This window comes from Leptopilina heterotoma, unplaced genomic scaffold (genome assembly GCF_015476425.1).
Source record: "Leptopilina heterotoma isolate Lh14 unplaced genomic scaffold, ASM1547642v1 Lhet_182, whole genome shotgun sequence".
NCBI classification, from domain to species: domain Eukaryota; kingdom Metazoa; phylum Arthropoda; class Insecta; order Hymenoptera; family Figitidae; genus Leptopilina; species Leptopilina heterotoma.
This window is the reverse complement of record NW_025110899.1, coordinates 508,457-535,224: the sequence shown is the minus strand read 5'-3', so window position 1 is coordinate 535,224 and position 26,768 is coordinate 508,457. Positions and strand designations below refer to the sequence as shown.

At 27.3% G+C, this 26,768-nt stretch overlaps 2 protein-coding genes across 17 annotated transcripts in view; both read left to right on the top strand.

The window, feature by feature from the left end:
• LOC122500116 (tropomodulin) overlaps positions 1 to 4,596 on the top strand; it is a 38,121-nt gene extending 33,525 nt beyond the window's left edge. For all 11 annotated transcript variants that reach the window (XM_043608857.1, XM_043608852.1, XM_043608855.1 and 8 more), the window contains one exon: positions 2,161 to 4,596. Coding sequence is in view for 1 of the 11 variants with exons in the window: in XM_043608852.1 (XP_043464787.1) it covers positions 2,161 to 2,222 (62 nt within the window). In the remaining 10 variants the exon portion in view is untranslated. The remainder of the gene's footprint in view (positions 1 to 2,160) is intronic.
• A 9,683-nt stretch (positions 4,597 to 14,279) lies between these two features.
• Positions 14,280 to 26,768, top strand: part of LOC122500119 (fasciclin-1) — a 106,936-nt gene continuing 94,447 nt past the window's right edge. For all 6 annotated transcript variants that reach the window (XM_043608867.1, XM_043608866.1, XM_043608865.1 and 3 more), the window contains exon 1: positions 14,280 to 14,711. In XM_043608867.1, the coding sequence (XP_043464802.1) occupies positions 14,589 to 14,711 (123 nt within the window). In that variant the 5' untranslated portion in view covers positions 14,280 to 14,588. The remainder of the gene's footprint in view (positions 14,712 to 26,768) is intronic.

The following is a 26,768-nucleotide window of genomic DNA, read 5'->3' as shown; positions in this document are numbered from 1 at the left end:
TGCCTATTAATTTACTTGGAAAAACTTACTGAATACTTTAATCAATTATTTAATGAATAATTACGGGGTAATTTTATTAAAAGTACTGGAAAAGAAATTAAAGTGTTACATAAGAAAATTCTCAATTTTAATGTCATTTTTGTCTTGAAAAGTTTAATTTCAATTCTGTTGAAATTATATAGTTGAATTTTTTAATATATACGTTTATTTATTCAAAAATTTTAACGCAATTTTTCGAAAGAATTCAATTCTCTTGATAAATGTCAAAGTTCTTCCCAAAAATTCAATTATTTTCAGGAATTTTGATCAAATTTTTTGCAAAATTTATTCCTTTTCATAAATAACAAACTTTATGATAAGAATTCAATTATTTTCAAAAGTAATAAAATTCTTCGCAGAAATTCAAATTATTTTCAAAAATTTAATATTTTTAAAAATTTTAATAAGATTTTAGGCAAAAAAATTTTCAATTCAACGTTTTTTTTTAATATCTACTATTTTGAATAAAATTTCCCAAAAAATTCAAATATTTAAAAAAATTTTTGACAAAATTCTATGCAAACGTTCGAATTTTCATAAATAATAAAAATTTTACAGCAATTCAATTATTTAAAAAAGAATTAGTTTAAATTACAAAAATTATTAAAAGCAATTTATTTAGTAGAGAAGAATTTTAGTTAAAAACGCAGTAAAAAAAATTGAATTTTGAAAAAGTTACAAATTATTGCAAAAATTCAATTATTTTCAAAAGTAATAAAATTTTTCCCAGAAATTCCAAAGTTTTTAAAAATTCTCGTCAAAATTTCAATTATCTTTAAAAATTATCAAATTCTTCTCTGAAATTCAATTATTTTCAAAAATTTCATTAAAATTCTTGGAAAATTTCAATTATTTTCAAAACATTTCCTCAATATTGAACAAAAATTTTAATCAAATTCCACGCAAACATTTAATTATTTTAGTAACAAAAATTTCAACAGAAATTCTATTGTTTACAAAATTTTAAAAATTTCTTCGCAATAATTCAATTATTTTCGTAAATAATACAATTTTTTGCAAGGATTCAATTATTTTCATAAATAATAAAAATCATAGCAAAATTTCAATTATCTTTAAAATAATTTTTAATCGAATTTTTCGAAAAACGTTATTATTCTTAAAAAGTTTATTAAAATTCATCAAAAGAATTTAATTATTTAATATTTAGTGAATAAAATTCTTTATGTGAATTTAGTTTTAAGAAATATTGAATTATTTAATAAATTATTTATTTTTGCATTTTAATAATTGAATTCTCTTAGAATTTTTTAATAAAAATTGATTTAAAAATGAATTTCAGTTAAAATTTTCGATAATTGAATATAAAAAGCATTATAGAGTGAATTTTTAGAAATATTTAAATTTTGAAAAGGTTTCAAAAGAAAATCTTTGAAAATTTGAATTTTTCACTATTTTAACAGACAATTCTGTAGAATTTTTTTCGAAAAAGTTTAATTAAATTTTTTTTGAAATTATGTCAAGTTTTTATTTTCTAATATATTACATTGACGAATTTCGGAATAATCGATGAAATTTCGGAAAATTTAATTGTAAACTTGTATTTGAAACTTCTCAAAAAACTTTGTCAATTATTAAAAATAATTGATTTAAAGAGGAATTTTAGTTAAAACTTCTAGAAAATAACAATTGAATTAAAATCATGAAAATAATTTCGAAGAACTTACAGTTATAATATTCTTATAATATAAAAAAATGATTTTATCACACGGTCATCTTTAATAATTATTATAAAACATGAAGAAATCGATTGCTCCGAGTCGAAGACTCGGAGTGATCGATTTCTTCATGTTTTATAATAACATTCTTAAAAGTTATTGAATTTGCAATTTTTTAAAATCTTAATTCCTGTCTAAAAATAATTTTTTAGAGTGAATCAGAATATTTCTTTGAGTCAGAGAAAAAATCGAAATTTTGTCTGGAAATCAGAGAAAAACAAAATTAATTTTTTTTTGGCAACTTTGAATTAGTTAAGATTAGGTTCTTTAATAAAATTTTGTACATCAATAAATGTTTATAATTCACATTCATTCAGTAATTAATAAAATTTTCATCGAATTTTTTAATTAAAATGTTTAATATTATTTTTCATTTGTTATGCAGACCGGGAGCGTCGCATGGGAAGGCTATCTCGTAACAACACCATTGGCTGGGTCACTCAATAATCTTTAGAAGACAGTCTTCAACGGGGATTTTGATCGTGTCGATCAAACTCATTTTCATTAATATTTGACATCGCTTGATAAGTAAACATGCAGCACGAATGCAACTCGCCCTTTTCTATAATCATGTTCCGAGAATTTACCTTTTAGGAGATCATCGAAAATGGGGTAAAATAAATAGGCCTAATGAGCTTCGAGTTATTACGTTTAAAAAAAGTGAAGAATTTTAAACTCTAAAGTAAAACTGAATCATAATATTTAAGAAAAGTTTGTGTTGTAGAAAATCTGAGAATTCTGTTGATAGAAAATTTCTTTGAGGCCTCATGAAATTAAGGTAGAAAATAGTAAAATTTGAATAAGAAATATATGTCGCAAATGAAAAAACTCTGATAAATTATAATCAAGGCTTTAAAAAATTTTCAATCAAACAAGAATGATTTTAATTCGAAAAGAATTTCGAAGTTTTAAAGTATTTTTTTTTTTTTTTTTTTGCAACAACGCGCAAATTGACGGCAGAGGAAAAAAGATGAGAGACGAGAGAGACGACGACGACATGCTACCAACAGAAACTTCCTGTTATATACAGAATCTCGTGGCGGGAACGGTTATTGAATATCCGAAAGAGGAATATTTTACACTATAAACTACCGAGAAAACTGTTTCTAGATTCCTTTGTGAGAAGAATTTTCAAGTTTTTACCGACAAAATCAGTTCTCATCTTCAGTTATATTGCGCAAAGTATTTTTTTAATAAAATATTAAAGTCCGTTTAGCTTATTCTGAAATCGTATTTCGAAACGAGATCAATAAATAATGATAACCGCTAAACGAAGAATGAAATATGTAAATCTGCCTATTGCTGTATAATACTCGCAGCCGTTCTGGGGAACTTCCGGTTGCCTGGCCACGGATTCATGGGTACCAGAAGTGTCGTTTTCCAGCAGGATAACCGCGAAACCCATTCTACCTGGTACGAGAGACCACTTCCGGTATTCTGTTGATAATGCAGTGTGCGCTTCTTCTCGTCTCTCTCCTTCACCCAGGACTTTCTCGTTGAATCTCCTGAAAAAGAAAAACCTCTCGAAATTGTACATTATTTTTATTCCGAAACTACTTCTTCTTCTTCTTCTTCTTCTTCTTCTGCTGCATTGTTTTTCCGTATTCTCACCGTCATAGTCTTTTTAATCCTCCTCTTTTTTATGAAAAGCGATGATCGACATTTTGGTCGTGATCTTTTTTTAATTGTACACGTCAATGAAATCATGAAAATTAAGTTCTTCTTTTTATGACATTTTAGTCTAGCTAGAAAAAAATTACGCTAGTAAAGTGAAAATACTGACACTTTCTTCTCTCACTTTTTACTTTATTGTAAAGCTGTAATTTTTTTTTTAAGTTATATTCCTTTATCGCCGACCAATCTCGTCACTGTCGAGGGATTAAGTCTTTCTGACAGTGAAGAGATTTCGTGGATAAAGTTTAACTTTGTAATTAATAAAAAAAAATATATATTACATTTAGGAAACTGAACGTGAATGTCCTTCGCTAACTCTTATTCCTGCCAAAAGCGCAATATTTTAGAATAGTTTTATCGTGATGTAAGAAATCTGAATCGAAGATACATGAATGTTAATTATTATTATTATTATTATATAATTAATATATTGCAGACTCTTATTAAAATTGCTTACTGGTTAAGTGAATCGAGTTTCGACTATTGATTATGATATTTAAAATTTCTTTAATCTGCTTAAATAATTATTTTACTTTTTTCATTTATATAGTAAAATACTGATTTTTTAAATCTGAAATTGAAAATTTGTTTGGCAATTTATTATCAATTTTCACAGTGCTTTGTTCACTTGACCGGAAATTGAACTATTTACGCACTAATATAAGCGATTAATTATTATTACTATTATTCTTATTATTATTGGTTAGTTTACAATTTGTACATATTGTCTTAACGATCGGTCGTTTCAATTATCATAGAGCACATATTAGTTTAATATATGTATAAGGTTGAACACAAGAGAGTAAATGAAAAAAAACAATTGTAATGGAACTGCAAGTTATGAAGTAGAATAATATATAAGAAGAAAAAACACTTGTCACAGTAAACAATTCATTATAGATGTTTTTAAAATAAAAGCATATAACTGCAGTCGTTTATTTCACACCGTCTTCTCCGTTAGTGGAGTGACATTGGAAGATGAAAAAAGGGAAAAAAGTATAGTATGTTATAGTATTGCAATCGGTGTTATGCTCACATCATTATATTTTCATTAATTCATAAAACACAAATGCACGCACACGATCAAAGCCTTACTGCTAGCTTATCTTGTAACACGAGATTTCAATAAATTTTCAAAATTCATAAATGTCTTTTATATTTTATTAAAAATTCCTTTCTCTCATTATTTTAATTCTTGGATTCTGACTCCTATTTTTTTCAGTGTAAAATTATAAATTCAATATTTATTTTTTTAATTTTCAAATAAGACTCAATTCCGATTAACTATTCTATGAATATAAATTGCTTACCGAAGAAAATTTGTTTTTTTCAACTATTTTACCTCATTATTTATCAAATGAATATTTCTTCGGATCGTCTGATTTATTTTTTTTAAGTTCTGTTGATTAAATAGTATTTGTTTTAAATTCATAAATTCTTCTTTCGGAAAGAATTTATTTGTTTCAAGAAAATATTTTTATTTGAAAATATTCAAGCTCAAGTGAAATCGATTATTTGATTGAAAAAAATAAGCAAATATTATTATTATAGTTGATAATAAATTTAATCCGGTGTGATTAAATGAAAAATGTATTGTTCTTACGAATAATCCGAACGTTGACGAACTCAATTCAGGTTCAGCATTCTCCAAGCCAACAAAACTTCGATTTACGGTCCAAATCCTCGAAATTCGCCTTAACGATCAGGTCGCTTGTTATTGCATGCAAATTGATAATCGAATCTTGGATTTATTGGGTCTTAGCTGGTCCAACTTGATCCCTGTCAATGTGAATTAACATATCAATTGAAAATATTGAATTTAATCAAGTTTTATCTAAATGCCTACTGAAAAAGATACATTTGTTATACAAATTCTCAATAATCAATTACGAGTTCACATAAAAAAAATAAATTCAATTATTTAAATTGTCATTTCGGAATAAAAATTTCTGTCCCCATTTAATTTCTGCTAAATACTAAATAACTCACCTTAAATTTATTTTTATTTCATTGATACACAGAAATTGTGTAAAATATTTATGATTGTATTAAATGTTAATCTGAATAGGTATGCAGTGTATTTACGATGTACATTAACGGTAAAATCGATAGATTCCTGCAGGGCTTTCACTTTAGAACGCATCATAAAACAAGTTTTGATATTTGCTTGCGTATACATCAGTAAAGATTTCAATCAAGATTGACACTAGAAATAACTTTGCACGTTATTCGCATCAACACGGCGATACCTTGATTCATCACAAAACGTGCTCTATCTCTCTCTCTCTCTCTCTCTCTGTAGTCATTCGACTCACTTTTCGTTTCAAAAGTGCTGTCTCGATTTTATAACTTCCAAAAGCTTTTTATTGCACAAAGTATACGCAGGAAAAAAATATTACTTTTACCAGAGAAAAGAATTATATTCCGATTATTAAATTTGTACATGAATAACTGAAAGCAGGTAAACACGCAGGTAAAACACAAATTATATTAGTCTTTGATCTATTATTATATAGATAGTCAACTCTTTTCGATTATTTATCTCAACCCTGTAGATATACGTCGAAAAAAGTGGGGATGTTATTATATACTTTTATATTCAATCTGGGAAATTAATGCAATATGCATAAAATACATAAATTTTCTTATTTTTGTTATATTGTAATTAAAATCGTAAAATATTTTACATAATTTGTTATTTATGTATATTTATGAATGTTAGTATTCTAATTTCTAATCAGTGGCAGATCAAGGGGGGAGGCACAGGTGCTGCCACCCCTCAAGAATCTTATTATTACTTATCTATGAGATAGAAAGAGATAACAGTAAATATGTTCAATTTTCGTGAATGGATGACTCCCAAAAAGCCTCGTCTGCATCCGTCACTGACTCACTGTTTTTAATTAAAATTCGTACGACCCCCTTGTTTTTCAATGTCGTATCGTCTCCCTGTCATGACGTCAGTCAATGGGTGGCATTACTTTCGAAACTACCAGTGTGGCTCAGGAGGGTCGGTGAAAAATTTGTATAAATTATCGTCGCAACAGTTCAACCACGTGTTCTAATCACTTGTAATCCTTTTAATTCTGAAATCATTTTTCATTCATTCATTCACAAAAGTGAGTGTTAGCTTCGGGAGTGTTCGAATCTCTTTAAATCGCGATCGAAGGACATTCTTATCTCAGATTGTCAATTTAAATAATATTTTTTGTTAAAATCGAGTGTTCGTAATGCTTAAAACCGCGATCGTTTGTAAATATGTATAGTTGTGAATTTGTGATCACCAATTAACACGTGGTTCGGAAGTGTATTCGGATTTTTTAAAACCGCGCGAGTGAGTGTTTTTTATTTCCCAAAATTGACGAGAATGCAGCTTCAGGATGGTAATTGATGGCATTGATGGTAATCGGATGGACTGGACAATTATTGTAAGGTTAGAAAATTTTTTTAATTTCACTTTTTGTGACGCGCTGCGAAAATAGAGGCAAATTATTTTAAGGTTATTTTTGTGTTATTTTTACCTAAATTAAAAGTTTTTATAGTATTTAATTAGGTATGTAATATAAAAAATCAGTTTTTACTAATTATTTATGTAATGACGACTTTAAACACCAGTAGTTTATATTGACAGTGAATTTTGTGTATTTTTATTCCAAAAATTACAAACATAACCTAAAATTTTTTGTACTTTTTCGCAGTCACATACATTTATCTGATCTAAAGGATCTAAAGTTTCTCATTATCCTCTTACCAAATTTTGATTGACAAAATTTTTATTCATCCTAAATTTACAAAACTGTGTAGCTGAATTAAATAGAATTTGAGAAATATTGAAATTGACGTAAATATTTTACCTGACAATTGAAAAATTGTTTACGTATAGTGTCAATGTCAAGGTTATGTCAGGCGATTTTTTTTCCTTTTTTTATTGCAGTGTAGAAAAATAGCACAGTTTGTCTGCAAAATAAAAGTATTTAAAGAAAAAAGTTGAAAATTGTGAAGCATTGAAAAAAAAAGATTTATATTTTTCTCATTTAAATCTCCCTGTTTCAATATGTACACAGGATGTAAAGTCGACAAATGTCAGCAAGTAAATCAATTATCGCTATTTCACTCATGGGATTTGTCAATTATGTAACTTATAATTAGGACAACTTTCTGAACCGGATTATATGCATCTGTCGAGAACGTGGTTTACGTGAAAGCGAAGGGATGATGGGTAATCACATTAACATCTTTCCTGCGTCTTTTCTTCTGTCAAAAGAAATTAAAAAAATAAAATATTTTCATCAATGCGCAGACAAAAAACTTTAGCAATAATCAAGAATAATTTCTTGGAAAAATAAGTTACACTCGCAAGTTGTTAATTTTTAAAAAAATCTTTTACTTATTCCTTTAAAGTTTAATAAAATTTACTATAGGGTACTTTTTACGATTCATAAAGAAATTGGTCATTCAACTTCACTTCCTTTTCTGAAGGAGGTGAAAGGTGGTTTTTATATTTTATATCGCTAAAAAAACTACTTGAAGCTGGAGGGTTGAAGATTTTATCGTGGTAAGAGTTGCCTCTGAATTATTTAGTAGAATGGCTTGTGAAAGAGAACCCCGGCTTTTAAACACAACGCAACATTCGAGCGTTGCGTTTTCCACTTTACTTGGCATCTTTAATGTTCTTGAAAAACTGAAATTCTATATGAAATGACAGTTCGCTGCACAAAACTCGCAAATAAAAGTCAGTGCACGGATTCAGACAATCCATTTCCGCTTCTGTTTTTCCTTTCTTTGAAAAGTGAAAAGGCGCACCTATATGTATATGCACATGTCAACGTGAAACTGCGTGAAACGTTGTGCATTTGTGTTCAAGGAAAAATTATAAAATTAAAATGTATTTGTGTAAAAGTGCGCGCAAAACTGCTGCAGGTTTCCTTTTTCACAATACTGAAATGTAACACTTGAATGATAAAATTATTTTTATACCTTTAAATTGTTGGTTTTCTATTTTTCACGAGGACAAAGACATCTTCAGAAATGAAAAATATCATTCTCTTTATATTTTAAAAAATTATAAAGAAATTAAATTATTATTTATTAATGTTTGAATAAACATTAATAAATAATAATGATAATAATGATTAATAAAAGAATAATTTCATTTCTTTATAATTTTTTAAAATAAATAAGTATTTTAAAATAAATTGAACTGTTTCATAAAACTATATAATAAATTCAATTGCGAGACATTTTTCACAAAAATGTTTTTTGTGAAAAAACATTTTCAAGGTCAACTTAAATTCGTCATATTTGTAGAGATAAAAAAAATTTTTTGTTTAAAAGTTAAATGTTGCGCATATACTTGAACGGCCTTAATGCTATTTTTAAAAAATTCCATCGATATTTGAGAAAAACTATAATTTTGAGTAGGTATCGATTTACTAATTGTAATTATTTGTTTATAACTCTCTTAAATTTTCACTAATTCAATTTACTTTTCTACAATTTCTGATTTACTGGAATATAAGATAAATATAATTAAAGTTGTTTCTGCCTCAAGTCTGACGCAATCTTGAGTTTTACTACTGCGTGAGTAATGCTATATTAAAATTTCTTAAAGGAATTCTCGTGCAAAACAGATTGGTTTTACATTATTGAACTTTATCGAAAATAAAGATTTTCTCTCTAGGAATCGTTGCATTTGAGGGTAAATTAAATAATTTAAATAAAAAAATTAAAAAAGAAAGAATGATAAAAAATATTTTTTTTTTATTAAAAAAAAAATAAGAATATGAAAAAATATTTAACATCTGCAGGAATTTACATTCATACTTAAAAAGACATCTTGTTTTAAAGTTTTTCTGGTCAAATGTGCATATTTTTCACTTGAACTTTCACCCACAAATAAAGAGTTAGAGAAATAAATAGAGGAATTAAAAAAAGAAAAGACTCTTATACGCACTATATAAAAGTTAAAAATAAAAATAGAAAAATGATTTATTTTAACAGTTGTAGTTATTCATTTTTTTCTATACATCGAGAAAAAATGTATATATATATATTTGTCTCAGAGGCGAATGCAAATTTGTTTCAAATAAATTTTGTTTGTTCCCAACAAATATTATTTCTAAAAGAAATTTTTATTTGCGCCAAATAAATAGGTTATAGCAGGTTTTGAAATAAAATATACCTTTGTTTAACTCACATAAATATTTATTTGCTTTAAGTAAAACATTTTTTCTATTCGTGTATTTACGTAAATGTTTAATATTTTTATATGAAAAAATTTTGTCTTTTGAGTATTGTTTGGATATTAGTCTCATTTTATCGGATACAAGAGGCTTACACGGTCTTTTTTGAATTGCCAAATAGATTTTACAATTATTTCATTACAGTGTCATCAGAGGGTGTTATATTGCGCGTTTAGTATTTCTGATTCAATTTAGAGAAAGGATTTGAAAATCAATATCGCAGCTAATAATATGCTTTGAATCCCTTGAAGTGATACCACTACAAGCTTCAACCTTCGTCATTCATTGCATTGTAACGTGACTTTTGCAAACTGTATTAAAGTACATTATTTAAATACACATAATTCTTCTTTCTTGAAACTATTTTTCCGGGTATTAAGGAAAATTGATTTTTTGTAGAGGGAACATGTCTTTAGAAACAATAAGTCAGGTATCACGTAAGCCTGCGAGGAAAACTTAATTATTCTCAGAAATTTCTTTCGTAGATATAATAGGTATTATTTTTAATATTTAGAAGAAATATTGCCGTCATTTCTCGAAAATAGATTAACAATTCTTTTCTAAAGCTAAATGTCTGCCATAGTGGTGGTCGTTAATTAAAGCAGAAGTTATCACAACGCCAACGATGAAAGTCCGTCCAGATCGAATCGTTGTTGGCCAATAAATTTATCGCGTTATCATCGTCTGCTACTAGATTGGGCGCGGCTCTTCCGCTACTTTTCCACCACAATGTAGTCAGTTAATTAACTTTTGCGTGCATCCTAACCTGCTCTACATAATTGTTACGAATCTGATCTTTATAATTGTACAGTTCGTTTTTATAATACGTTAAAGTCGTATTCTTTATTATAGAGTATTTATAAAACTATAACTATCTTCCTCGTTATAAATAATTATATGCATTTTTAAACGTTCTGCATTTTAATAGGTTTGCTTTTAAATTTACTAATTAATTTGCATTCAATTTAGAGCATTAACATCATTATGATATATAATTTTATAATTCTTGAAAAATGTAGTAAAATACTAAATGTGTAGACGGTGTAGACTAAATTTGAAAAATTAAAATTGTTTACAACTAAAAAAATTCTCATTAAATGTCAATTGTTTTCGTTTTCTTTTTGCTTTTGTAAAATAATGACGTTTTTTCCATACTGGTTGTATTACGTACACTAATGAAAAAAACGATGAAAAAAAATTATAATGAAATTTTGCTTGGTATATTCACAAGGCGTTTTGTGCTAAAGAATAATAATGAAGGTGCAGAGAAGTCATTTGAAATAAATTATTATCCTCGTTTGTTAATGTCTCAAGAAAAAGGTGATTAACCAGTTCGCCAAGACAAAAATCAACATTAATTGCGTGAAATAGAATCTTTTATAAAAAAAAACTTTTTATATAATAAAATTTTTTAAGTTACATATAATGTACATATAACAGATGTAACATATGCACCTATTGAGTTGTAACTATAGATCTAGTTGTAACTCAATAATTAAAATATTATAATTATAATTTTGAATATTTGGTTTTAAATTTTTGAAAACAAATTTTTGGTTTCAAAACAATTTTCAAGATAAGGGAAATTAGAAAATTGCTGAAACAAAGCACGCAAAAATCTAGTGTGCGAAACAAAAAATTATCTGCAGTATCTAATACCGAGAAAACTTAAACGATTAATAAAAGTTAAGAAGCCACTAAGCGATCTAAATGCTTCCCACGTGAAAGCGAGTTATGGACTAATTTGCATTAAAATGAAGAGGACATTTGGGCAATAGCACAGGATGAGAATAAAAGGTAAAAATAGAAAACGGAATTAATCTTATCAAAATAGCATTGACCATTGACTTATATGGTTATTAGAGCATATTCATTATCAAATGAAAATCTTATATATTAAGGGGGATAATATTATAATTATTATGACTTTCATTTTAAGTACGGTGTCATTTTTAAACTTGTCTTTATTAATTTTTTTGTAAACTGCGTAAGCCAAAATATTAAAATAAGCTAAAAAGAGCGTTTACATCTTATTATTAATAGTCATTTTTCCGTATTTGAGAATAATTCTTAATTTACCTACATTTTTTTGCTAATATGTTTTCGAAATTATGAATGCTAATATACTAGGTATTTATAGTAAATTTTTCATGCCCAAAGCGCATTTTCAAATGGTGCACATATGCATTGCATGATAAACTGATTTTTCATCGATTTTTAAAAAATAATGTTTCCTCTGTGACCCGTTTCCTTTTTAAAATTATGGCTTATCTGCCGCAACCAAAATGCAGCACAATCATGGCAAAATAATTGTACATATTTTAATACACTTTCTGAAAATTCTTTTAGAATATATGTATGTAACTTCATCATGAAAGAATATTCACTATTTTTTTACATTCTTACATTTATTCTTTTCTTATATATTTAGAGAGTGTTTTATAGTTATAGTAACAATTTATAATTATTCAATTGTGATAAATGTAATAATGATTTTTATAGCTATTTATTTAAAATGAGAAAATGGTATAGAGAAAGACAAAACTATACTGTATAGAGAAAAACGTGAAAATGAGTTGTTAGAGGGACGCTAAACAAGTATTGCATTATTTCGAGATATTTTGTCCCAGATTATTTTTACAATATAATTGGAAATATTTAACTCAGTTGCATTTTTTACTTATATTCAGAATTTAAGTTTTTGTATATATAATGTATTAGCACTTTTGATGAATGAAGAAATCGCGTGACGGACTTAAATATATTTCCGCGTATAAATATCTAGAATCAAGTGAGTTTATCGTCTGCGGGTACTCAAATAAAAAAACCGAAATAAATTATTTTAAACTATTTAAGATTGTGTGAAAATAATATTTGTTTATTTATAATGGCTATATTATGTAAATAGCAAGAATTATATACTTTTTGTCGAATCTTGTGTAGCAGGGGAAAACCGATAGTTTATACTTAAGACTTTTTTTTGCTTAATAATAACATTTTATTATACAGAAGTAATACTAAATTAATGACTAATGAATCGCGTAAGTAACGAGTTTATTGGACGGAATATATATATAAGTTACAAAGTCTTGACTAAAGTAGGTATACTGATATACTTGTAATTCAAACATGCTTGCAAACATAATTACACACTCGGTGCATGTGGAGTAGTTTTCTGTACAGTATAGTTTGCTTAACGAACACAAATTTCACTGAAAGTTCAGTTTATTATCATGCATTGTGACAAATTTCGTGTCAACTTTCAAATGAGTGAAAAAGCTTTATTCAAATTCAGTTATGCAGATGGAAGAAGAAAATTTTTCTCTATATCCGTTTCTAGAAATAATGAAAATACTATTTAGAAAAATAATTTACTATATCATGTATTATGATTAAATTAAAAAGAAGGATTTTACCTACAATGGTAGAAAGAGAGTGGAGAAAAATGTTACACTCTCAGAAACAAAGTAATGCGTGTTTCTAGACGTTTCGTCTGTTTGGTTGAAAAATATTGCTGTTTTATATGTGACATTGTGCAGCACCTGGGAGAGAACTCCTAAGACTTTGAAAGTTATGATGTTGTGAGTTGGTATTGTGTTGATATTAATATTAATGTTCTGGGATTTAGTTCAAACCTATACCATATGTATAACAAATGCACTCCTCAACCGCTCACTTCATTCTTATCATTTACTCTTTTTCATTTTAACAATAAATATTTGTTATTGTTTTCGTAAATAATGGGTCAAATTGCTACCATTGTAAATAAATTTGAGAAAATGCTAATTGACAAGTTTTAATTATAAGGATTTCATACACAAATATTAATGCCCCAAAAGTTGTATCTTTTGCGTTTATTGTGGTACTGCTTTACTTTGAGTTTCCAAAGTAACTTTAGGTGTAGGTAAATTATGGGAAGGTCCAGGTTAAAATTTATATTGTGTGAAACTCACTTAGAAGACCACAAATGTCTGAAAACTTGTATTATGTGGGTGCTGTGCGAAAAGTACACTATTAAATCAATAGCATCGCTTATTTTTACAGAAGAATTATAAATAAATATTCTAAGGGGAAAAAATGTTTACAACTTTTTCTTCTGAATTGAACTTTGTTTAAGCTAATTTTAAAGTTCGCCTATTTTAGTTTTGTTTTCATTTGCCTAGTTTCCTGTGTAACAAACTAAAATCGATCGTAACTGATAATAAAAAAATAACGACTTTACTCTCTCCTGAAATTTTTGAAAATTTTTTTTTTTACTGTACAAGTTTATGCATAGCTTGGGGTCTAACTACTCCAATGTTATTTTGTTTCGTATTATTATAAAGTTTTAATTAAAGTAAATAATTCATTTCATTACATTGAAATAGAAATTTTTTAGTTTTACTCGGAGAACTTATAATCGTACACGTGTCATAATCAGGCAAAAAAGAAGAAACTGTTTTTGAGGGTTGCAGTTAAGGAGGAATGCCTGACGTCATACAAAAAGCTTTTATTCAACATGACATTTTTGTGAGGGTGGCGGGGATACTTTGTGTAGTGGGGGGAGCAGGGATCACGTTCACGCATGGAGAAGGCGCAGTCCCGCGCTATCGTTCGTGTTGTCCACACGTCGTGTAAGGAAACGCGACTCTGTTTACATAGTGTCATTGACATTAAATAAATTCATGTTTATCTCTCAATTTTTATTTAAACTATTAATTTTACAAAGTATATTCTAGGTGGTGAATGTTGTATAAAAGTGTTGTCTAGTTCCTGATTTTAAATATACGTGTAAATTCATTCTCGTCCAGATAAATGAAAACTTTTTTACATCAGTAAATTCGTTTAATTTAGGTATATAGTGAGTGATTTTTAGTGTCTTGTGACAAAACAGTAAGGAACAATTAGAAGAAGAAAAATGAGTTTAAAAGTGTTAACAATGTGTCTACCGGCTTTTCTTTTTCTCATTGTAATCGCAGGAGGACATGCGTCGAGTGAGGGCATCAAGAAAAAAATTGAAGATGATCCCGATTTGTCTCAGGTAGAAATCTATTCATTGGTTTTAATAAATTTAAAATATATAAAGTCAACCATTTCGAATTTAGATTTTTCGCGCTTGGCCAGAGGTGACATTCAAAATTATGGTAGGTTAGGACAGCTGCTCTCTCTTCATGCGCTGTTATATAGTTTCAAATGTATTTTATATATCACGGTATTTTTATGTCCTTTCCTCTTATAAAAAACGTTTTATATTTTTAAATAATTCTTTATTGAGGTTTAAACCTCAAACCAAAAAACTTTTGACTCGAAATAAAACTTTATTTAGAGTTGTGTAATTTTAAAAAAGTTAACTTTTTACAAAATTTATTAACAAATAATTATTTTAATAATTAAATAAATTAAAATTTTTCACCTTTTTGTATATTTTTCTTTAAGTTCAATAAATAGTTGCTATTTGCTCCAAATTTTTTTATCTGCAATTTTATCTTAGGTACTTTTTAACATTCTTTCCGAGTTTATACTATTGATTTGAATTTCGTTCAAATAGAGATAAATAAGATAAAATTTTTAATAAATGTATTCAAAAGTTATTGAATGGCTATACTGTGTTTTTTTAAAACTTTCTAAACAGAATTGAATTTTTGATATTTATTTATTTATACAGAAGAAAAAGCTTCATGTCAGTCATAGCCTATGAGTGCGAGAGAGACGAACTTATGTGATTCCCATACTTTCCTGTGACTAATATGAATCTTTTCTTACTTTGCATAAATTCACGAGAACAAATCCCTTTGGTACAATAAAGTACTTAAGTAAACTTAGTACTTTGGTACTAAATCCCTAACAAAATTTAACATTCTACATCGTACAAAAAATTTTTAAAAAACATTACTATAGCTAGGTTTGTAAAAATTGGAGGAAAGTTATACAATTATTTATTAAATTTAAAGGCAAACACAAAATATAAAATAACAGTTTTTGGCCACATATTTTTCTGAAAATTGAACCGATTTTTTAAGTCTATTTTAGCATAGAATTTTTTTTAGTTTATACAATTAAGAGATTGCCTATCTATAATTATTATTATATGAAATTGAATTCAAATTTTTTTCTAGTACAAAATTAATTAGTAAGTATACCTATTTAAAAGAATAATGAACTATAGAATGGTCTAGAAACAAATTTTGACACTGTTTATCTGCTGTAAATGAAATTAATCTAGACTGAACTTAACTGCGTTTAAAATTTTTCATTCAATCAGTAATAAATGAGAACATTTCGTGGAACGATAAAACTTGCTGAAAGCTTTAAGGGGAGGTTCCCATTGCGGGAGTCAAAAAAATTGATTTCTTTTTTATTGTATTTTTTTAAAGCTATATATATATATGTAGAATATGTGTGTATAGCGATTTTTTGATCCGAAGAATATTTTCGTTTTTATGAAGTCTTGAACTCACCGCCGTCCCGAGCACTGAGTAACAAATGTCAGGCAAATCGAATCAATTTTTGAAAATTTTGCAAATCTGACCTCAGAATCGTAAAGAGCGACCCTAAATACCTATAGATATTTATCATATACGCAAATTGAACAAAGAATTGCAAAGAATACAATTATTGCACAAAAATGTTTCTCAAACCTTAAACGCGTTTTTCTCGAAACAAGATTTTTCAAACTGGTGGGCATCGTAGCGTCTAAACTATTTAATCAATCAACTTTGGGTTTGCGGATAATTAAAGGTAACTAAATTCTACTGGGGTTATACCTATAATATGATAAAATTGTTAACAATAGAGATTTTTACAAGAGGTCAAATATGGAAAAATAATGCGATAACGCAGTTTTTTTAAAAAATGTGTTCGCCATTTTGCCATTTTATAAACTTTTTAACTATTTTATAGGTATAACCTATTCTTTAGTATGTCACCTTTATAAAAAATTTTGAGTTTTTGTTTTAGACTAAAAATTGCGCAGTGTAGAATGCCCACCGTTTTCCCTATTTAAAAAAACATTATTTTCTAGATGCGCCATATTGGCCGCCATTTTGCATTTTTTTGAAAATGAAATATATATTTTAAAAGTTTAAGAATGTATCTTTATTTAGAAAAAAAATTACATCGTTAAGTCATAGCCGTTCCTCGCAAAAAATTGTCAAATTTTGTGTTTATTTTGGCCCCCGCAATGAGAACCTCCCCTTAATTAATATGTGTCTTCACCTAGATGTTTCCCTTGTTTTACACCTCTAGCATTCATCTCATGAATAATCATAAACATTAAATTAATAGCAATTGTGATTGAAAATAAAAGCAACTTTCAATTATCGTTTGCATTTATTGATAAATGTTTTTTTCAAATTAATAAGGACATAATAAATATTTATTTATATTTTTTAATTAACATTTTGTTCCTAATAACACCATTAAAACATTATAATTTAATTTGAATTTCGCCGATGCCGAATGATTTTATTTTCATACTATTTGAACGTGAAAAAAATATTCCTCATTGAAAACGATATTTATTTCTTCTGAAATTCAGTACAATTTTATACTTGAAGTGAGTTATGGCGTCAGTTACAGATGCATTGCAAATACGGTCATGAATCTCCTGTACAGTTGTGTAATGCATTTATAATCGATAAAAAAGTGAATTGTTTTTTGAATACCTATGTATATTAAGTGAATTGCATCATGACGGGTATATATGTGACCGCGTTTTTGACCTTAAGTGTCAAACTCTCCTATATGATAATACTTGTTGCTATAACAATTGAGATCGATATATTTTTTTGAGGGTTGAAGTTTAAAAAATTCAAGTCTATGGTAGTTTTCAGATTTTTTTTCTGTATTTCTATTATACATCTTTTTTGGGCTTGTAAAAACATAAAAAAATTCACTAGAGTCATTGCTCTTTGCAGTTTATTCGTATAAATATGAATGCAAAAATAGTATATGTATGTCGCACAAAAAGGATGGGCACGGGTTTAACATTTGCATCTCTTTGCTTTCAGTTTTTCAGTAGATATTTCTTCATTGCACAAAGTCAACAAAATATATAAAATGTAGGCTAAATTTTTTTTTAAAATCAATAGCAAATCTTAAAATCAAATATTAGAAAGTTTTAAAATTCGTCATATAAATCCGGATTAGTTTGAAACTAGATCAAGTTCCACAACAAATAAAAATTCATTTTTTATATTTATTAGTAAAATACATTATATGGGTGATTCTCCCGAAATACTCCTTTTTGTGAGTTACAAACAGAAAAGAAAAAAAATTATTATTTATGGATTAATGCAGTCAATTATATTGAGCTTTCAAAAATCTACCACCTCTATAGCATGATCATGCTAACTTTTAGCTTTTAAAGTATATATTTTAAATTAAAATTTACAAAAAAATTAAGAGGTTAAAATTTGGCGCCGGCGTTTTTTATTATATATATTTTTCTATTTACAAAAAATTATTTAAAAATTATAATTTATTACTATTATCTGTAAATTTTATAGATTTTGAAATACTTACAGTTATCAAAAATCTCTTTAAACAATTGTCAAAAATTATTTTTCATACATTTTAGGTTCACTTTTCACTGGCAGTTTGTAAACAACCGACAATCATATCAATTTTTAATTTTTATTCAAAAAAGTGAGAGGAATGACGGGTGAGAGGAATGACGATTTCAACATTTTTTAATTTTATTTAATTGACAAATAATTTTCCTCCAGCTTAGAATGCCCTATCATGTTTATAAAGGATAACTTTATGTGAAAAAAATTTGCGATCAATTTATATATATTAATATTGTTTTTATTAGGGGTGAGAGGAATGACGCTTTAGGTTGTGAATCTCTGCTTATGTCTCAATTTTAATTTTTTTAACGCAAAATAATGACATTTTTTAAAAAGTAACTTAAGAAATTAATATTAGAGATGTTAATTTAAATATTGATCACAATAATTAATCAATATCTCTACGCACAGCAAAAATATTGGATAATATTCAACGAGTGAGAGGAATGACGCGGTACTACATGACAAATTTCATTTTCTATATTTAAAAAAACTACACGACATATTTTATTTATATTTTTGAAAATTATTCTTAAATATCATAACTTTTAGAAAAAATTAATAAAGTACCAATTTTCATGTTTTAAATAATTGTTTTACCTATTGAAAAAATGAAAAGCACTTAGATGACAGGTTAGAAAATCGATTTTGAGGTGGTAAAATATTTTAAAAATGTATTAAACAATAAAATTTTACAACTTTTTCTTGCAGAACATTTAGAAAAAGTGATAAAATAGGGAAATATGACTTGGTATTTTCCCAAATGATTATAATTATTTAGAAAATCTTGATTACATGTAAAATGAGGTTTTTTGGAGAATCACCCATATAGTAATTACACAATAATTCAAATAGAAGGTTAAAGTTACTAATAAGAAAACACCCTGATGTTTCTGGTACTGGAACCTAGATAGAAGCCCGAACAATGCCCAACTTCCACCTGAGGTCGATTGCTCGACCACTGTCGTGGCTAGCGCCCAGATTCAATTTCCACGCGAGTAGACTTTGAGACAAATATAGTTTTTCTAAGTTGTCGGTAATATTTAAGTTAATATTTGAATAAAATTATTATTCCTCTATATATACTATTGTTACAAATAATTTTTTTATTTTACAATATTTATTATTTCACCATACTTGGAGATAAAATAAAATCTAAATAAAAATAACTTTTATATTCAGCTTTATTACCCAGAAATATTCCGACAATTTTATTTTGTCACGATTCATTTGGAAGAAAGTCATTTAGTTGAATCAATTTGATCTTCTTCTCACAGAGCCTGAAGAAAACTTTTATCTCTCCACATTTACTTAAAGTGGAAACCATTGGACATAAATAGGGTTTCATCGAAATCTCTCCTATCCATGATGGTTTTCATTGGAGCTTTAGGATGTCTGTAAAAATATTTTATAAACACTATTCTTCAAAATTAAAATCCATTAAAAATATTGTGTGAATTAAAAAAAAAGTTATTTTCAACTTGACCATTACATATACGATATTCTTTATTTTTTATACTGATTATATCGAGAAATAGTAAAGTACTGAAACCAACGGAAGTGATTTTATAAAAGCAAGGTTTAGAAATTTTTGGTTCGCCAAGAAAATTTAGCTTTTGTTGAGACGAAATAAACGAATTTAATTCCTAAGTCTTTTACTCTTTCCATTTGCTATCTCTCCTTATCGTCGTCTCTCGCTTCTGAACCGGATATTTTTAACAAGCACAGTTCGTGCAGAGACGAAACAATAACGTATGTTATATTTTATACTGCTTACCAGACAAAAAGAACATATAGAAAAAAAAGTGCAAGTTTTTATTTTCTACAATGAACAAAAGTGTATTTGTTGTTTGATTCCCTACTAAGTTTTCTCTTTTGATGTATACCGGGGATAAAAATTATCTGCGCAATTTTGGCTGCAGTGAAAATATAAACCTTTTATTTTTCTGTTTCTGTACTTGAAAAATATTGAAACTTTAATCAATATTGTATATACAGCCAACAAGCATCATGTAGGTATTATAAAACATCGTAAAATGTTGTCCAAGTTTAGTATTTTTATAACCACGAAATATTAGATATTGATCTATCTTTCCTCTCACACGAGAAGTATTAAAGGCAAAAAGAATAGAAAACAAAATGCTTCCTCTTTCTTTGACTGCGACGCAATATTGAATCAATGACTTAAGGATTTGAAATATATGTTTCGCTCTGTAGGTACCTACATGGTATCCTAGTATTAAAATATATTTTTACTGCAACTTGAAAATTATAGTTTATTAAATTTTTTATAATAATAATAATAATAATCTAATTTCGAGGGTAATAAAGAAAAGCTTGACAAGAATCTTTAGTATTTACCAGAAAGAGCCATACATGTTTTATAAGATTTTCTACACATTTTCTCAGTTTTAAAAATTTCTTCTTCAGTGCGGCTTAGTCCTTTAGAATACCCAAGTATTAAAGGAATTTAAGAAGAAGATTATAAGGAGAGCAGATTTACAAGTTGTGTTTTTCATTGATGATGAAGAAAATACTACACAATTAAAACTTTTATTAATTCAATGACCATTATATAATTTATTCAAAACTCAAAACTCAAAACTCAAAAAACTTAGAAAAGGGCAAAAAAAAACTTGATATTTAATAATGAATGAAGATTAAAATAAACTGCATGAACCCCACATGATCATTAACACGTGACTTGCTTATTTCCAGCAGTGAAATATACATGTATACAATGCTTGACTGAGTTAATTTAGAGATTCCATATCGTCATCACTCAAGAGTTTGGTATCCGTTGTCGTTGAGGAATTGTTACAAGTGTCATAATTATTAACTGCGGGTTACTCTTTCTCTCTCTCTTTCGTTTGCACTAAAGAAGCAATATGTTCTAATTATAAGAATATTCCACCAATGCAATAGGCAAACACGAAAATTATATTCTTCTTTTTAAATAGGATGTGGGATATTTGTACTTTAAATGAGAATATATTTTTTAAATTTCACGATGTGTGATTTTATTCATTGTGAAACTCTCTTTTCAGAGTCATCCTAAAATTAATGATGGAAAATACATGATTCAAATACTTTTTCCATAAATTAATTCATTAAATTTTGAGTTAAATTCAGAGAAAATTTCGATATAATAAACTTGAATTAAAATCATGAATATAATTCCAATTACATCAATTACAATTATTGATGATTTTGACTTTTGTGGAAATTTATATTATTTTTGCACTTCTCTTTTCGTTGTTTTAATTTTTAATTCAAATGTTACTTCATGGATTATGTAGAACATTTTTTTAAATTATTATTATTATCATTGCAATCTAAAGCAATTTTATTTTTATTTAGATGTGTTCCATAATAAAATCGAAAGTTGGGAACTATGGTTGTTGCCCTCAATTCGTGTGCGTGACAAATACATGAATGTTTTATTTGTGAGGTTGAATAAAAATTGTTTATTGCATAATAGCATTTGATAGATAGGTTTGTGCCATCAACAGTTTATTATATATCCCACGCTTTGTAGAATTATTGTGAATGATATATTGAAGTCTTTTCAGGAAAGATGTGGACTTTGTGACCTAGAATTATGTAATATGCTTTGCTGTCTTTTTTTTGTCCTTTTAGATGACTTTAATTGTTAAAAATTAGAGCCTATGAAGTGAGTTGTCTGAAGAGAGTGCAATGACGCGACGTTGAAGTCAGCGTTTGCAAATTTTTTCTTAATTTCTTCAATTTATATTTAAGAATACAAAATAACTATTCTTATATTATAAGAAATTACTATCTCTTATTTTATATCGTTTCATTAATGGGTCATAATTTAATATCCATATTGTATATATATATGAGTACCTAGTGTGTCCTATGAAAATTTCGTTCATTTGTCCAAGTGAACTTTGAATAATTCAACGCACATAACAAGTATAGTGTCAGAGCACGACTAGATGCAAGGCGAGATTAAACATGATAACCTCCTCAATTACTCAATGTTACCCTCGGCGCATAATTCGTATCATTTACGCAGGGTGATGTATTATTTTTCCAATTTTTTCTCCTTTTTCTTCACGATATGATTTTTAACCCACAATCTTTTTATTTTCGAAAATAATGGGTTAGATCGGTTGGATAAAAGAAATCAATTATAACTATACAGTGAAAAATATATGCTTTATAAATATTTTTTTAAATTAGTAATGTATTCCAAAATTGAATCATCTAGGTGAGGATTATTTATAACATAGCACTTGATCGTGATCCTAATTCTCTAATCAAGGTTGTCGTAATCCTGAATTTACTTTATATCTTGAGTATTATACAGTTAGTGAATTGATGCATATTGTAATACATAGCAAGAATCGATATATCTAGTTGATTCTTGTTGTTGTATATTGTATCTCCCTGCGAACACAGGAAGCATAATATGTATCATCTATAGCTACATAATTGAAATTATCGTCATATAATAATTACTATCAATTTATTATTTAGATCCTCAATTATATTAAAACAAGTTGAACATATATTATGAATTTATAATGCCCCTCATTTCAATATCGGAATTTTAGTATACAAATTTTATAAATCATTTTCTAAATAATTAGTCAAGTAATTATAATTACGCACTAATTTAAAAAAATAAAAATTATTTATTGCAAAGTACAAATATTTCTATAAATTCCAAATAGATTTTCAGAGCTGCCACAATTATTTTCATAAATAATAAAACTCATCGCAGAATTTCAATTATTTTTAATTAAATTTCTTGAAAGAATTAAATTATTTTCAAAATTTTTAATTAAATTCTTTTTAACCATTCAATCTTTTTTCAATATAATTTTAATAAATTTTTTTAAAGAAATTTAATAAATTTCAATAATTTATTAAAATTAAATTATTTTCAATATCTACTATTTCAATAAAATTTCATGAAAGAATTCAATTACTTAAAAAGAAACAATATTAAAATTCGTCTTATTTTCAAAAATAATAAAATTCTTCGCAGAAATTCAATTATTGTCTAAAGTTTAAAAAAATTATCGTCAAAATTTCAATTACCTTTTGTAAATAATAAAATTTTTCTGCAAAATTTAATTATTTTCAAAAAATTTAATAAATTTCTTGTCAAAATTTCAATTATTTTCAAAAACTTTTCCCAATTCAATCAAAATTTTTACAGAGATTCAATTATTTTTAATACAATTTTAATCTAATTTCTCGAAAAATGAAATTATTCTTAAAAATTTTATTGAAATTCGTCAAAAGAATTTTAATTACCTATTTAAAAATTTGTTTGTTAAAATTCTTTAAATGAGAATTGAATTTTAAAAAACATTCAATTTTTCAGTAAATTATTTATTTTTGTATTTAAATAATTGATCAATCACGTAGAATTTTCTAATAATAATTAATTCAAATATGAATTTCAGTTAAAATTCATTTTAATTGCATATTAAAGTTTCTAGATTTGAATTATTAAAAATGTTTTCTAATTTGAATTAGTGACTGCTAAGTTTTTGCTTTTGAATTAGCAGATTTTACTAATAAATAGTAATTTCTACTAATTTAATAGTAAAATTTACTAATTCGAAAGCAAAAAGTCAGTGACTAATTTCAATTAGTAAACACTTTTACTTATTTAAATTTAGAGAGCAAGTATTTTAGCGTGAATTTTTAGAAATAATTGAATTTTGAAAAGGTTTCAAATTATAGTCTTTGTATGTTTGAATTTTTCATATTTTTAACTAAAAATTGTGTAGATTTAATTTGTTTGAAAAACTTTAATTGAATTCGTAAAATTGAATTGGAAAGAAAAGGATTTGAAAATTTTCAAAGAAATTTTTTAAAAATTATTAAAAATAATTAATTATTAAAGATGAATTTTTTTTAATTATTATAAAACATGAAGATATCGATTGCTCCGAGTCGAAGACTCGGAGTGAACGATTTCTTTATATGTTTTATAACAATTTTTTATAAGTTGTTTAATTTCAAAAAGGTTTGAATTTGTAAAATTTGTAAAAATTTATTTGAATTATTTAATTTTTTAAAATATAAATTTAGTTTTAAAAACCTAGAAAAATTCCGTTTTTTAATCTGAAAACCCTGGAAAAGTCATCAGGGAATTTGAAATAAGCGAAAGCGTGGCAACCCTGATTTTTGTTATATAGATGTATATGCTTTTAAAAGGAATTTTTAAAAATCGACTAATTGAGGTGAAAGCGCATGAATAACGATTTTGAGCTTTTTTTCAAATTCTATAGATAAATAAAAGTGAAAAAATATTTACTTATCTTTCGCAGTGGTTTTAAACTTGGATAGAAAATGAATAATTAATCTTGAGCATTCAGGTAAAGTCTGGGGCAATTTTATTGGATGAAATGGCCAGGCTACTCTCATTCGTTTTTCCCTCTTCTTCTTTTTTCACTGCAACAACGTTCCAATATTTGCAGCTGAATTGCGTTTGTTTTTAATTACTCGCTAGGGATTTGCGGTTGATTATGCGTTTGTTATCTCGTCATGGGCTTTTCTATTGGTGCGAACATTATGTCAATGTCAACGCCACAATTTTTCAATCACAACGACCTTTTAAAACAGTGAGTGAATAATATTAATCGGTTCTAAAGATATTTACCGCGTATAGAAGAGGGGCAAGCTTTAAAAAGGTGGGGATCAATTTTCCTAATTTTTTTGTTTACGTATTTTTAATTAAAAGAATATTTTTAATGGAAACACTGCGTGAAATAATATGAAATTCATAATATTTTCTAAAATTCGAGGAAATAGGGTATATCTTAGATAGATTCTTTCTGGGTGCAATTTCCGTAAGATTGATCGACCACAAATATATCTCCTGGAGACACATGGGTAGATGGACTGCGATTGGCCATGTCAGTATGGGACATAATGGACAATTGGAAACGTCGTTTAAGCGTTAAATAGAAGTTGGTTACTCTGGTTTTAGAACGGCAGGAACTGAAGCCAGGCCGATTTAACGACAGGAAGTTAATGAATCTGTTTTATGGGTTTGGATTTGTGTGATATTCAAGTTTGGAAATGTATTGTTATTAGAATTGAATCAGCTGAAATAGTGGTGCCATTTAGGTGTGGTTATTTATATATATTATTTTAATTTTATTCCAAAGGTTTGTTTCCATTTTTATACACTTGAAATACTCGCTTGTGGATTTGAATAAACAGAAATAATTCACTCGACGAGTCTTCACTATGTTGGTTGGATATTTTCTAGATGGTTTGAAACTGGAAAGAAATTTAATATGTACTTGACTTTGTAAAATGGAAAGAGTAAGATGAGAATTGGAACAGGTTGTAAACGGCGGGTGGAAGGAAGGCGAAAAAGAGGTGTGGAGAGTGAGGGGTAAGGTTCGATGGATAATCCCATAGGAAGCCAAGCAAGTATTTAACTTTTAACTACATCTGGGAATTTAGTGATCTATATCTTTTCTTCTTCTGTATAAAACACACTTTGAAAAAGAATAAATGAAGAAAACCACATCTGTTCCGAAAATGTTATTTCTTGAAATAAAATGCAATTATCACTGAAGGTGGGAAATGGGAATTGAAAGTCAACTGTAGGTTTTGTTTTTTAATCTACTGTTTGAAAATTTTCTGATGAGAAATGTCGATGACGAAATTGTCAGTGAGCTCATCGTTTCAACGCCTGATCCCCTCGAACGCAAAACTCGTGTGAAAACCAACCCACTTCCGAAACTCGTGGGATAACTTCCGGTTCGTTAAACCGTAAAGGAGAAATTCTACCTTTAGCAACATTCTCCAAAAATAAAATGATTTTCACACTTTGCAAATTTGCCGCTCAGACTTAAAAGTCTCCTAGAATTAATTAATCAGATTAAGATTATTATTAAATAATCAAGGGAATTAAAAAAATCGTTGGGAATTTCAATATCAATAAGAAATTTTATAGTCCTTGTAAAATGATCACAAAATACATAATGCGCCTTCTTCTAAATTGTAATATTATTTGCTAGACACTCCTGTTGTTATGGGAACCTATTGTAAACACTATAAAGCTGTATTATGTGCATTCTATTCTGCAGGTGCACGCGAATGTTTTCCTATGAAATGTGTTAAAAATCAATAAAAACTTAACGACTATGAAAAAATATTTTTTTCAATTAGTTTATTGAATTTTATACTTTGGAAAATTGGTAACTTATTTATGTAGTCTGTAGCATAATAAGTGATTGCTTATAAAATTGTAGAAAATTTTCCAAGCTAGGTAGGTAGGTTGAAAATAACTATACAAGCAGAAACGCAGGTGTGTGATTAGGACAAAGTATTTTATTCGCATGTATGTGGAAAGTTAGAACCCCTTAAAGATAATGTGCCATCTCATCTTATAATGCTGGGAGGGAGCCGGCGCCATAGTGAAGAAGCCATTTCACCAGTCTTGTAGACACTTAACCCTTGTAGATATACCACCTTTGGCATCAGCTTGGACATTTCGAGTGACGTTGTCTCCTAAAACTTTTAGT